Source organism: Prionailurus viverrinus, chromosome B3 (assembly GCF_022837055.1).
Source record: "Prionailurus viverrinus isolate Anna chromosome B3, UM_Priviv_1.0, whole genome shotgun sequence".
Lineage (NCBI taxonomy): Eukaryota > Metazoa > Chordata > Mammalia > Carnivora > Felidae > Prionailurus > Prionailurus viverrinus.
The window spans coordinates 5,069,752-5,083,808 of NC_062566.1; the positions used below are offsets into that span (position 1 = coordinate 5,069,752).

The 14,057-nt window shown below is 48.0% G+C and overlaps 1 protein-coding gene across 10 annotated transcripts in view; it reads right to left on the reverse strand.

Annotated features, from left to right (window-relative positions):
- The window catches only part of AKAP13 (A-kinase anchoring protein 13), a 336,674-nt gene that overhangs the window by 19,653 nt on the left and 302,964 nt on the right, over positions 1-14,057 (reverse strand). For 8 of the 10 annotated variants that reach the window (XM_047862510.1, XM_047862509.1, XM_047862506.1 and 5 more), the window contains 7 exons: positions 11,840-11,975; positions 10,121-10,233; positions 9,388-9,540; positions 8,289-8,539; positions 4,419-4,544; positions 4,189-4,306; positions 3,245-3,493 (listed from right to left, as the gene is read on the reverse strand). In XM_047862510.1, the coding sequence (XP_047718466.1) occupies positions 3,245-3,493; positions 4,189-4,306; positions 4,419-4,544; positions 8,289-8,539; positions 9,388-9,540; positions 10,121-10,233; positions 11,840-11,975 (1,146 nt within the window). The remainder of the gene's footprint in view (positions 1-3,244; positions 3,494-4,188; positions 4,307-4,418; positions 4,545-8,288; positions 8,540-9,387; positions 9,541-10,120; positions 10,234-11,839; positions 11,976-14,057) is intronic. The other 2 variants (XM_047862508.1, XM_047862505.1) reach the window with 2 other exon arrangements.

Sequence of the window (14,057 nt, forward strand, 5' to 3'; positions counted from 1 at the left end):
TAAGCGTCCGACTTCGGCTCAGGTCATGATCTCCCGGTTTGTGAGTTCGAGCCCTGCGTTGGGCTCTGTGCTGACAGCTCAGAGCCTGGAGTCTGCTTTGGATTCTGTGTCTCCTCATCTCTCGGCCCCTCCCATGCTCATGCTCTGTCTCTCTCTCAAAAATAAATAAATGTAAAAAAAAAATTTTTTTTTAATAAAAAAAAAAAAAAGAGAAAACAGAAGCAAGGATGTCTGATTCCTGGGGAGGTACAGTTTTTCAGCTGAGACCACAGGAATTTTCTATGGACTACTAATAGTTTTGACAAGTTTCTTGAAATTTACTTTTAAATAATTCAGGTGTCTGCCAAAAAAGAAAAAAATTCCAAAACACAAGTTTCAACTTAGTTGGATCCCGAGGCTTGTATGACCAGGGTCGGTGGGTTGGAGAACAACGCTCGTCCCGTTCGAGGGGTGCCCAGCACCGTATTGGCTGTTCTTGGCACGAGTGCGCCTGGAGGAGGACGACTCTGCACCAGCCCCTGTCCCTGCTAGAGGCACCTCGGGCCACAGAAGCCATCGCTGGGCCACAGCTGCACTCCCCCAGCCGGAATCCAGGAGCTTTCGCTTTGGGGGTGAACACACAAAGTGCCGTGTACAGGAAGGAGTCAAGTGCGGGCTCCAGGCAGCAGCTCTAGGAAACTCAGGTCCTTATGAAGGAGGCAGGCGTTTCTCAAGGGCCAGGCTGCCTGAAGACGGCCCCAAGCAGCCAATGTGGGCAGAGGCCTGAAGCAGGTTCTCAGAGCATCGGAGTGTGGAGGGAGCCTCAGGGATCACAGAGTTCAAGTTCACCACGGAGCAGGGACACACGTGCTGGGGGCAGGAAGGGATCCTTCTTTCCTCTGAAGCACTCCGGTCCTTCTTCCTCACGCTCCTGCTGGAGCTCCGGCCCTGTGCGCTGGCCCCGAACCCCTGCGCAGGGGCTCTCCTGTCTCTGTCACCAGCCTGTCCCGCTGCTGCTTCCTCACCGCATCCCCTGTCCAATGTGTTCCTCTCCTGCTGAAAACCCTCACTCTGGAACCCACTGTCTGCCCACCCTGATCAGCAGCATCGGCTGTGGACGTCTCCATCCTGACTGGGTCCCTCTCTGCCGCCCGGCCTGTGTCCCCGTGTCCCCGCCACCGTCTCTGCCGCCCCAAACCAGGCCATCCTTCACGACTTCATCCTTCATGAGTAAGTCTAATGCCGCTCCTCACCGCTTGCCCCCGGCCTCGTTCAGCCCTTGTTTCCCGCACCCATCAGACTGTGGAGCGATCACGTCTGCACAGACCCCAACCTCTGAGCAGGGTCGCTTCATGCACCTCTGGAGCCATGCGACTGCCTGGGACGTCTTTGCTGTTTGGTCCAAGCGTGGGGACACGTCAGTCAAGGACGCTAGGGGGCTGGCTGACAGCAGTTACCCACGCTGTCACAGACAACGTCACAGACGAGAGAAAGGCACAGGTTTCATCCCCAGCCTTGGTCTTAGGCCAGCAGGGCTGTGCACTGGGCAGGCGGCTTGCGGAAGCCGGCATGGGGGCGGGCAGACTCAGTGCTGCTGGGGAGGTCAGAGCCGCCGTAGGGGCCCAGAGAGCGCAGGTTCGATGAAAACAATTATTAAGCAATCAATCACGAGCACAGAGAATGAACAAACCTCATGATAACTTAACTTGATGTAGCCCATCTTTTAAAAGAAAAGAATTAAAACCCAATGGAAAATTAGTATTTTTTGTGGTCTCTTGCTTAGAGAAAGATGAAAGAGATAAAGATCATCAAGTTTAATAATCCATCGAGTCGACAGGAGTTAAACAGAACAGTTCTCTACGGTCTGGGAGCTGGAAGGTCCTCTACCACCTGTCTTCAGAACAAGTGACGTATTTTTAATCTCACACACTCTGACTTGGAACCTGATGGCAGTTCCACTCCTTGCAACGGACACCGGAGGCCCCAGCTCCAAATGTGCTGCCCCCCATTTCGGTAGGGGAATCTGCCCTCCTTAACAGCTTGCGTTTTTATAGTAATCTTACACTCGGGATCTTTGCTTGTTTGTTTTCTTGTCTTTTGAAACTGCTTTATTCCTTAATTTTGTTTAATGTTTTGAGTCAAAGAGACACAGAATTGGAGGCAGGCTCCAGTCTCCGAGAGGTCAGCACAGAGCCCAACACGGGGCTCAAACTCACAAACCATGAGATCATGACCTGAGCCCAAGTTGGATGCTTAACTGACTGAGCCCCCCAGATACCCCCCTAAATTGCTTTATGAATTTCATATTATATAATGAGCATCCTGCCATGAGATCGGGTGAAAGTCCCCTGCTGTCAGGACCTTACAGATTGGGTCAAAATACGACATTTGATTAGAAGCTGGCCGCAGGCGACCCACAAGAGACACGTGACACCAGAACGCTGACAATGAAGGTAAGTGAGAGCATGAAGTTTAGGAAGCACGTGTGTCTTCCTAAGGACTTCAGGGAAAACATCAGGGTCAAAGGCATCATGATGGTCATGGAAGAAGGTCAGTGCTAACTGCCCGCAGACCATGACCGAATGGCTTTTCCCTCGGCCGTCTCACCACCTCCCCAGTCCTGTCCATCTCTTCTCTCACCCTTGCCTGTGGCTCCCCGAGCCTCTGGCGCACGTCCCGCCCACACTGCCCGACGGAACTACCTACATTTGCTGGAGGCACACCATGTTCACCGGCCTCCAGAGGGAGGGCCGGGGCTCCCCTTTACTAGCAACTTGTTCCTTCGTTTTCGTGGCATTTTCCACGCTAAGATTTTTTTACTGCGTGCTCCGCTTTGGACGCCAGTGCTGCTGGGCCTACCCCCGCACTCCTCCCGCGAGAGCCACACCGCCACACAGGCCCTGGTGCCAGCTCCCCCTCCGCCTCCCACTCCGTGGGGCCGCCCCTGGCACGCACGCCCTCGGCGTCACCGGGACCAGGAACGGAGCAGGGCCACCTAGCTTTGCTGTTTAGAATCTTCCCCCTTCCCCCCCTTTTCCCTAACTTTCCTTTTTATCCTACTGGAGTTTAGGACCTTGTGAGCTATCTCGGCCTGTCCTTTCTGATAGAAAATTAAGAACGATTCGAGGGCGGCTGCTCCCGTGTGATGTGTGGACACGGCTCCCTAGGACAAATCAGCCGGTGGACTGCTAACAAAAGTACCTGAAATTTTTTTGCTTGCTCTTGTCTGACACATGAACAGACTCAGACAAAAAGCGAGCCTTACCTTTCAGCCTTCCTGCCGCGTTCTTCAGAAACACACTCCCGTCCCGCACAAGCTTCTTCCGCTTCAAATCTTCCTTGGCAAACATCTGGCCACTCTTCATCCTCATGATCGACTTGCTATCTGTCTTCGTATAAATCTCATTGAGACGCACTTTCTTTTCGTAACTTGCCACCTTGCTGTCTACGGCTCCAATCACATCCTTCACCAGGCTGAGGGACTGAGCGAGATCTCCCTGCTCCACCTCGTTGTCTTTGAAGGAAGAAATAGTTTGTTTTTACTGGATCCTTGCAGCCAAGGTAGACGGGGGGAAGCCTACCTCCCTGCTCCACCGTCATTTTCCCTTCGGGGACATGCTACCAGAGCGAAGCCAACACACCAAAGGTCACGTGCCTATTCCTGTCATAAGGTTAGTTCTAAGTAAAGTTATATGTTTTCAAGGACACAGGCAACACACAGTTGCGTGCCGTATCCTAAAGTAGAAGGAACCAACAATTTCGGGGAGGGAGAGGAGGATCAATTTTTCAACTTATGCCTTTGTTTTATCTCATCTTCAATGTAACGGCCCATTGCCCAGGGGCAGGGGGGAGAGAGAGAGACAGAGACAGACAGACCAGTAAGTCCCGAGAAACAGCAGCAGGTCTAGCACTTAGGGAGAAAGCTGGTGGGAACCAGCCCCGTCCAGTGGTCAGGGAGAAGGTATTCTGGTTGCCGATTCCAGAGGAAATCAGGAAGCGGTTCCTTCCCTTCCTGCTGTCATCCACCACAAGTCTGGTGACCCAGCATTTCAAGTTTTCACTTAAGAAACGGGTTTTTAAGGTAGAACACAGGATCTCTTTTGGACGTTTGAGAGCAAGCAGGAGCTCTTCACTGGGGCCTCTGGAGACGCTGGACATAGGAAACAGTGCCCCGGCACCACACACGACTGGCTAAGGACGGGGGCTCACCTTTGGTACACTGCAGGATCCTTTGGAACAACACCGGGTATTTGGTGATCCGCTGGGTCACCAGCAGTATGCACTCCGGGATTCCCAGTCTCCTCACGACGGAGCTGCTCATCTTCTTCTGCAAAGGACAAAACGGGTCATCAGGAACTGCTCAAGGGGGCTGCGGCTCAACAGACGGCAACACAGAGCCCCGGACAATGATGGGGGTTTTCCACGTTTCACACCGATACCTTCACAAAGGCCTGAAACCGCTTATCCTTGGTGTAAAGGTCTTTAAAGTAGTTTACAGACTGGTTGTGCTGCCCACAGAACTTGCCGTACGTCTTCTTCAAGCGCTCCGCGTTCTCCCCTGAAAACTGCAGAGAAAAGAGAAGGGAAGTCGTAAGTCGGGGTGCTGACGTTTTACCCCCATTTTGTACAAAGTTCCCAGTCTCTTTGTAAAACCCAAGAGTGGCTCCCCAAGAATTCCCTCAAAAGATGAAAATGGTGCAGCAGCTTTGGGAAACAGTCTGGCAGCTCCTCAAAAAGCTACCACACGACCTGGAAATTCCACTCCTGGATGGAAGATTTACTCCACACAAAAGCATGGATATGAAAGTTCACGGCTGCTATATTCACAAGTGCCCCCAGGTGGAAATAAGCAAATGCCCATCAAAAGATAATCAAAGGTGGTATATACATGCATGGACTATTATTATTCAGCCACGAAAAGGAACGAAATCAACCAATACATGCTGCAATACTGATGAACCTTAAAGGCACTATTCTAAATGAAAAAAGCCAATCACAAAGGACTACACACTATCTTATCCCATTTATAAAGCTATGTCCAGATTAGGCAACTTCACAGAGACAGAAAGCAGATTAGTGGATGCCCAGGGCTGGGGCAGTTGCGGGGGGGCGGGGAGGGTCATAAAAATGTTCTGAAACTCAGTGTGATGAGGGATGTACAAGTCCGTGAATACATGAAAACCCACTGAACTATACACATTAAAGGGGTACGTTAAGTGGTATTTGAATTTATTTCAATAAAGCTGTTACATATATTTAAAGAAACAGGGGTGCCTGGGTGGCTCAGTTGGTTGAGTGTTCAACTTCGGCTCAGGTCTTGATCTCACAGTTCGGAAGTTCAAGCCCCATGTGGGGCTCTGTGCTGACAGCTCAGAGCCTGCAGCCTGCTTTGGATCCTGTGTCTCCCTCTCTCTACCCCTCCCCCACTTGTGCTCTCTCTTAAAAATAAATTAAAAAAAAAAAGTTAAAAAAAATTTTTTAAAAATCCAATAACCACAGAAATGTCTATGTAGCATGCACATAAGTAATGCAACATGTGTTCTAATTTCTGTTTGTCACAAACACGGTAGTAAAACAAGGGGACCCACTAAATGTTCTCTGTGAGATAGTCTTGGCGCCTGGGTGGCGCAGTCGGTTAAGCGTCCGACTTCAGCCACGTCACGATCTCGCGGTCCGGGAGTTCGAGCCCCGCGTCGGGCTCTGGGCTGATGGCTCAAAGCCTGGAGCCTGTTTCCGATGCTGTGTCTCCCTCTCTCTCTGCCCCTCCCCCGTTCATGCTCTGTCTCTCTCTGTCCCAAAAATAAATAAACGTTGAAAAAAAAATTAAAAAAAAACAAAAAATTCACCAGGATGAGTTAGAAAGACATCAGGAACAGCCAGTATCACCCAGGGACCTGCTTATCTCAGGTACCTCAGGCCAGCAGCCTGACAATTCTGCATGGCCCTTTAATCAGTCCCAAATGTGTGCCATCTCAACAACGCATCTGAAGATACACTCACTTCTTGGTAAACCCATGTGTTTCTGTGCGTGGTCCCATCATGCATCCTAAACATCGACTTCCAACTGTAGTAAAAATCTCTGAAGGCAACACAAATTGATCCTTACCCAAAATCTTGAAAAAAGGTTCAGGGAAGCTAGTTTTTCCGGGTCTCCCCCTTTACCAAAGGGGAAGCTAAGGCAGAGATATTTTAGGTGGTTTGCTCCCGCTCTGATACAGGCGCTCTGAAAGGGTGATCCTTTTTTTTTTAATGTTTACTCTTGAGAGACAGAGAGACAGAGAGAGAGAGAGACAAAGAGAGAGAGACAGAGAGGGAGAGAGAGAGAGAGAGAGAGAGAGAGAGAGAGCGCGCGCGCGCGCGCGAGCGCGCGCGCGCATGGGGGAGGGGCAGAGAGACACGGAAACCGAATCCAAAGCAGGCTCCAGCTGTCAGCGCAGAGCCTGAGGCGGGGCTCGAACTCATGAACTGTGACAGGGTGATTCTAGAACTGGCACACAGAAGCCATTAGTGCATGCCACGGGGGACTATGATGCCATGGGGGACTAAGGTCCTACTGTCACAGACCTTACTAGAGGATGTGCTCAATACAACAAGCTGTGGATAGCATAAGTCAAGGTTAGATGAGGTACCCGTGCAGGTGTGAGGGCAGAGAGAGAGACACATGGAAACTGCTGGAGGAGGACACTCAGGGAGGAAAGGTCTTCACTTGCAGAGCTGACCGCTCGCCCTTCGCAGACACCTGTGTTACAGCAGGTACCGCACTGCGCGTGCGTCTGCTCCACACCGAGCTGGTTTTCACCTGAGAACGAGGGCTCCGCAAGGCGGAGGTCTACGCTGAATCTGCCTTTGTGGTTCCACCTGGCACTGAGTAGATGCCCAGTAAATACACGAAAAATGAACGACGGAATGCATCGCTGAATTAACGAGTGAAGGGTCTGGGCTCACGAGCAGAAGAAAAGACAACCCTTCTAGCGCTCAGGCAAAGGTTCCGGCAATGGAGCCCCTGCTTCTACCCTGGGGCACAGACCTGCGAGGGAGGAAGAGCGGGTGACCTGTGCCCTTCTGTCTGTGAAGGCCAAACTAGCAACAGCTTCCCCCCCACCCCCCAAAGACAATGTTTTAAAAAGAAACATTAAAATAGTCTGTGACAAGCATATCTGAAAGTATCAAAGTAACTTCTGGCCCAACTGTTTTTGGAGTAGGACTGAAACCACACCACACCCAATATCAGCAAGGTCTATTTTATGAACTATTCTATACGTAGTTTTTTATTCAGGTGGTTTTCAGATAAAAGAGTTTTGTTGTTGTTTTTAATGCTTAGTTTTGAAAGACAGAACAAATGGGGAAGGGGCAGAGAGAGAGGGACAGAGGATCCCAAGTGGGCTCTGTGCTGACAGCAGACGAGGGGCTCAAAATCACAAACTGTGAGATCATGATTTGATCTGAAGTGAGACCCTCAACCAACTGGGCCACCCAGGCGCCCCAAAGGAGTTCTTTTTGATTTGAGGCACAGGGGGAAGTTGAGACTTTCAACAAATAGCTTTTGACATCTTTTTTTTTTAATGTTTATTTTTGATGGACAGAGAGAGACAGAGCTCGAGAGGGGGAAGGGCCAGAGAGAGAGGGAGACACAGAATCCGAAGCAGGCTCCAGGCTCCGACCTGTCAGCACAGAGCCCAATGTGGGGCTCAAACTCACAAACCGTGAGATCATGACCTGAGTCGAAGTTGGACGCTCAACCGACTGAGCCGCCCCAGGCGCCCCTCTAGCTTTTGATTTCTTAAACTACACTGTTTCTGATGATGGTATGGATGCTGAAGAAGAAACATGGGCTTTTACTATCTATCACATAGATTATGTATACATTTAATTTTTTTTTAATATTTATTTTTTTTCTTTTTTAATGTTTATTTTTGAGAGAGAGAGAGAGAGAGAGAGAGACAGACACCGAGTGAAAGTTCAGGAGGGGGAGAGAGAGGGAGACACAGAATCTGAAAGCAGGCTCCAAGCTCTGGGCTGTCAGCACAGAGCCCGATGCAGGGCTTAAACTCACAAACTGTGAGCCGAAGTTGGATGCTTAACTGACTGAGCCACCCAGGCATCCCTGTATGCATTTAATTTTAAAAAACAGCATTAGGAGAGAAAATCTGTCCTTGTTTACGGAACAGGAAGGTGAGGCTCAGAGACATTCAGTAATTTGCGTATGCTTACAAAGATAACAGTACAGCCACAATGTAAATACATGCCTACTGAGCCCCGAAGCTTCGCATTTCCCTCACTGTGTGGGAAAGATCCTTCCTGTGGCTCACCTGATTTACAAGCACGTCCCCCATCCTCTTGATGAGAAAGTTCTTCTCACTTTTATCCACCAGAGATTCCTTCTTCCGCTCCAGGATCCTCTGGAAGAACTGGCTATGGATACTGATCAGCTCGTCCAAACAGGGGAACAGCTTCTCCACCATCTGCTGCTCAAAGAGCAGTTCGGTCATCATCCCCCGGCTGTACACGTCGCTCATAATCTTGAGCGTCCGGACGTGGTGCAGCTCTGTCTGCATCAACTCTGAGGGAGGACAAAGCTGGACGGTCAGGAATATTCTTTTGAAGGATTCTCCTTCAAAGGTCACCCGCTGCTACTGGGAGCCCACTTTAGGCTGAAGGCTGTTTAGAGCCCAATTAAAACTTAAAAACTGGGTCCATAGCTGTCCTTCCCCTAAAGTGCTTCCCTCTTACGCCTCCACATTGCACGTGGCCGAACACTCTACTGACAGCATACTGGATTCCATCACTCTTAAATGGTGGTTTCCCAAGTGGTCTTTCTAGGATTCAGAGCCTTTCATAATCACTGCATCCCGTTTCCTAGAAAACTTGTGCTTGGTTTCTAGTGTAGCTTAAGGACTCAAACTGTACTGTCACAAGCGATCTCTATCTGGGGCCGTTGCACAAATAAGCACTCATATTAAACAGAATGTTCAATAAAATTAAAGGAAATAATTTTAAAGAGAAAGAGAAGGACAGAAATAAGATCATGTCTCTAGGCCCCAAAGTTTTTTTTTTTTTTTTTTTTTTTTTAACGTTTATTTATTTTTGGGACAGAGAGACAGAGCATGAACGGGGGAGGGGCAGAGAGAGAGGGAGACACAGAATCGGAAACAGGCTCCAGGCTCTGAGGCATCAGCCCAGAGCCCGACGCGGGGCTCGAACTCACAGACCGCGAGATCGCGACCTGGCTGAAGTCGGACGCTTAACCGACTGCGCCACCCAGGCGCCCCTAGGCCCCAAAGTTTTTAAAGAGTATCTTTGACATGCTAAGTACTTGAAATCGGCTTTCCATCCAGTCCAGGGATTCACCGGATTAAAAGTGCTGCACAATGCGAACCAAATATTTGCAGAGCGATTGGAGGGTCTCACCGTAAATCACTTCTTGCCGTTTGACCACATCTTTCTTTTGCTGTTTCAGAAACTTGCTGTCCACTATTCGACTCCAGGACTCTGCTTCTAGCTGTTTGGATTCCATCTCAAAGTCCCCCATCAGCTGTCCTTCATTCATGTCTGTACCTACTCCTCAAAGTATCAAAAGATCAGGATCAGAATCTTGGGTCTGTGAGCTCTGGAAAGCTTACACTGGACTTCCCTGGGTGGTAACTTTGTAAGACACAAACACTGCATTAACACACAGGATACTTATAGAACGCATATTCCAGGGCTAGAAAAGAATCCTTTCCTGTTTGGGACTGGGACACTCTACAGTCAAGATTCTGGCTAAGCGTGATAAATATCCCATATATTTAATGTGACTGAGACATGATTCCCAGGTGAAGCAGGAATTGGAAGGGACCTGGTAACTTCACTCGTTTAAGAGAGCAGGCTCATAACCTGCTGAGAGAGCTACAAATTGACGGTGTGTGAAAGTCCAGGGGAAGAAGAAGTGCTGGTGCTAGAGTACAAGCACATGAAATCAATGACATCCCTCAAATGGACAACTACCAGTTTGTTACGAAGCATGCGATGATTCCGAGACAACTCAGAGACTCCTCACAGGAGCAAGGAAGAGGCAGGAACTGTTGTTCCATTAACACTTGCATTCAGGGAACGGCACACGGTCCCCACAGATGCATAAGACACAGCCGTAACTTCCTCTTACCCTCATCAGTAAGTGATTCTGTCGACTCATTGACCTTGCTGATTTTATTTAGTGAGTCTGTCGAATGAGACAGGAACTTCCAGGTGTTTGATATGTTCTCATCAGTGCCGACTCTGGGGACAAAAAGAAGCACACACTGGCAAACACATTTTGATAAGCCACGGTCTGCATTCTTAAAGGAGTACCTGAAAAACTCTAAAATGATAGGTGGCGGCAAGCACCACAATGATTAGAAGACAAATTACTTACGTCAGGAACCCAGCCACATGCAACACTGCTAAGGAAGGTCAGAAGCACTTGACATCATTGCAAACTTGAACTTACGGGCCTTTGATTTTTTTTTTTCTAAATGATAGGTAGAGGGGGGAGAACGCTCCTCCTTTAAACTCTATACACATTACACAAGAAATTTCTCTATCTGAAACTCACTGTGTAACCACTGCACTCTTTCTCCTTGTTCCTTAAATAATCACACTTATTTAATCAGCACTTCTAATAAACTGTATTCTTTGGACTAAATGATTGCGGTAGGACACGAAAGCAGGCCAGAGTCATTTAAAAGTTTACATTTTATTCAAAGAATAATTTTTTTTTTTTTTTAATTTTTTTGGGGGGGGACAGAGAGAGACAGAGCATGAACGGGGGAGGGGCAGAGAGAGAGAGAGAGAGAGACACAGAATCGGAAACAGGCTCCAGGCTCCGAGCCATCAGCCCAGAGCCTGACGCGGGGCTCGAACTCACGGACCGCGAGATCGTGACCTGGCTGAAGTCGGACGTTTAACTGACTGCGCCACCCAGGCGCCCCTCAAAGAATAATTTTTTAAAGTCATAATAAAAACAAGTTTTGATCTGTAACAACTCTGAAAGAAGGCCTTTGAAGAACAACACTACAAAGACAAAACAAAATAAAAATACCTGGAACATTTTTTTTTTAGCAAGGAAACACTAGCCAGCACAGAGGTTAGGAAATAGAGACAAAAGATTTGTATCCTTTAATTAAGAATTTTACTCTAGCCTAGGTTAAGAGAGGTGCAAGATATGTTTTGAGTCCTACATTTGAGATGATTTCTTTACTTGATGTGAAGGCAGGAGTCTTATCCCAAAGCAGCCAATAACATCACAATCAGTCCTGTGCTAACCCCGTGACAGCCAGGGCTTGCACAGTCGGGGGCCATAGCAACTTTTGCAGGGACCACAAAAGGAACTTAGTGCAAATGAGTGAGTGGGGACCTAACAGTCATAACTGGCCCATTATTCACTTCCATGGAACGGACTTAAGAGTCCAGACGCAAGGACAGAAAAGAGATTTAAAGAGAAGCAAAAACACCAGGTTCAATGGACCAACAGGAAAGTGTAACATCTGAAAATTTAAGTGATTACCAGACAAAATTCAGAAACAAGTCATTTCCCCCGTTTCCACTTCTTATTTTAATCTAAAAACCAGCCCTTTATAACTAGGGATCCTTAAAAGCGAGGCTGACTGTGCACAAAGCATAGGACAACCTGGCTGACAGGGGATCCTTGTCACAAAATGGCGGTCAGGACAGTGCCTCAAAACGTAATCCCCACTCTCCTCGTCTGTACACCTGGATGTGCACCAAGTCATTACTTTACACAATTTTTTTTTCTGATGAGGATATTTTTGTCAAATTATAGGATTATTTTATTACACTCTTGTTGCCTAGATGTCAACCGAGCTGTGTTTAAACCCCCACTTACCCAGCAATGTTCTGTATGGAGACACTTTTGGAGAGTGAAACGCTTTGCTGTGACCGTCTACTGGCAAACATGGGGACGGCAGTGGTTTCCTCCACCAGGAGGACCGCGGATCGGGGGCGCTCCTTGGGCTGGGAGGCTGTGAAGGAAGAGAGGGCACAGACTGAAGCACATGTTTCCAAGCTCACCGGGGCGGACTCCTCCGACAAATGCCAAACAGAAGCAAACGTCTCCAGCTTAGATTTGCCCTGGGAGTGTAAGTGCATACAGGAACTCTACAGAGGATGGTCCGGCAACACCTAGTGAAGCTGCAAATGCCTATACCCCTTGATCCAGTAATTCCCATTCAGGGCACGCTTATTCTGCAAGATGCACCTGTGTGATGCTTGAAACGACATACGTCCAAAGTTATTCAATGCGATACTAGTGATCAAAGCAAAATACTACAAAAGACAAAAACGAGTATCAAGATTGATTAATAAATGATGGCATGTCACATACTGGAATACTACGTCGTTTTGAAAAAATGAGGACAGTCGCCATGAACCAACACAGATCTCCAAGATAACATTGCAATGGGGGGGAAATCAAGGTGCAAAACAAAGTTACACAACAGACTCTCATGTTTAAAAAAAAAACAAAAAGGGGCACCTGGGTGGCTCAGTCGGTTAAGCGTCCGACTTCAGTTCGGGTCATGATCTCACAGCTTGTGAGTTCAAGTCCTGCATCGGGCTCTGTGCTGACAGCTCAGAGCCTGGAGCCTGCTTTGGATTCTGTGTCTTTCTCTCTCTCTCTGCCCCTGCCCCGCTCACACTCTGTCTCTGTCTCTCAAAAATAAATAAACATTTAAAAAAAAATTTTTATTTATTTATTTATTTTTTTTTAATTTTTTTTTTCCACGTTTTTATTTATTTTTGGGACAGAGAGAGACAGAGCATGAACGGGGGAGGGGCAGAGAGAGAGGGAGACACAGAATCGGAAACAGGCTCCAGGCTCCGAGCCATCAGCCCAGAGCCTGACGCGGGGCTCGAATTCACGGACCGCGAGATCGTGACCTGGCTGAAGTCGGACGCTTAACCGACTGCGCTACCCAGGCGTCCCAAAAAAATTTTTTTTGAAAAACAAAAAAAGAGAAAAATGGGGGTGCCTGGGTGGTTCAGTTGGTTAAGTGTCCAACATCAGCTCAGGTCATGATCTCACGGTTTGTGAGTTCGAGCCCCACATTGGTCTCTGTGCTGACAGCTTGGAGCCTGGAGCCTGGAGCCTGGAGCCTGGAGCCTGCTTTGGATTCTGTGTCCCCCTCTTTCTGTTCCTCCCAAGCTTGTGCTCTCTCTTAAAAGTGAATAAATGTTAAAAAAAATTTTTTTTTAAAAAGATTCATCCAAATTATTAAAGGAGAAAAAAAAATTAATAACCCAAATTGGTGTTGGCTTTATTTTAATTAAAAAAGTTGAAGAAGATAAATACATAAAACTAAGAAGACTGGTTTCATGTGGGTGGGATGCAGATTAGGCAACAGGGATAAAGAATCGTGTGATGGGGCGCCTGGGTGCCGCAGTCAGTTAAGCGTCCGACTTCAGCCAGGTCACGATCTCATGGTCCGTGAGTTCGAGCCCTGCGTCAGGCTCTGGGCTGATGGCTCGGAGCCTGGAGCCTGTTTCCGATTCTGTGTCTCCCTCTCTCTGCCCCTCCCCTGTTCATGCTCTGTCTCTCTCTGTCCCAAAAATAAATAAACGTTGAAAAAAAAAATTGAAAAAAAAAAAAAAAAAGAATTGTGTGATAACAGTGCATTCAAACAGAGAAAGTAATTCAAAGGAAAATAAATTGAAATGAAACTGAATTCAATTCAGAGGAAAACAGAATAATTCAAAGGGAAATAAAACAAAACTGAAAGAATTTTCGGGATGAAAGGAACCACAGGGCTGGGAGGTCAGTGCTTTGGGGGTGCCTCCCCAGCAGCTCTGAGGTGCTGGTCAAGACGTGCGAATTCCCTGCCCTGTCCGCCGTTGGGGCGGGCACTGTGGCGTCCACACGTTTTACGAGCTCCCTGAGTGATGCTTTTGCTGTTTGAGAACACAGATTTTGACCAATTCTTTTAATTTACAGCTGGGTGAGATGCAACATATGTTTAAGGTCACACAGTAGGTTCTTCTCAGAGTGCGTATTTCTCCTGAACGTGACCAGAGAGGAAAGCAGAGCTGATTTCATGTTCAACTGGACA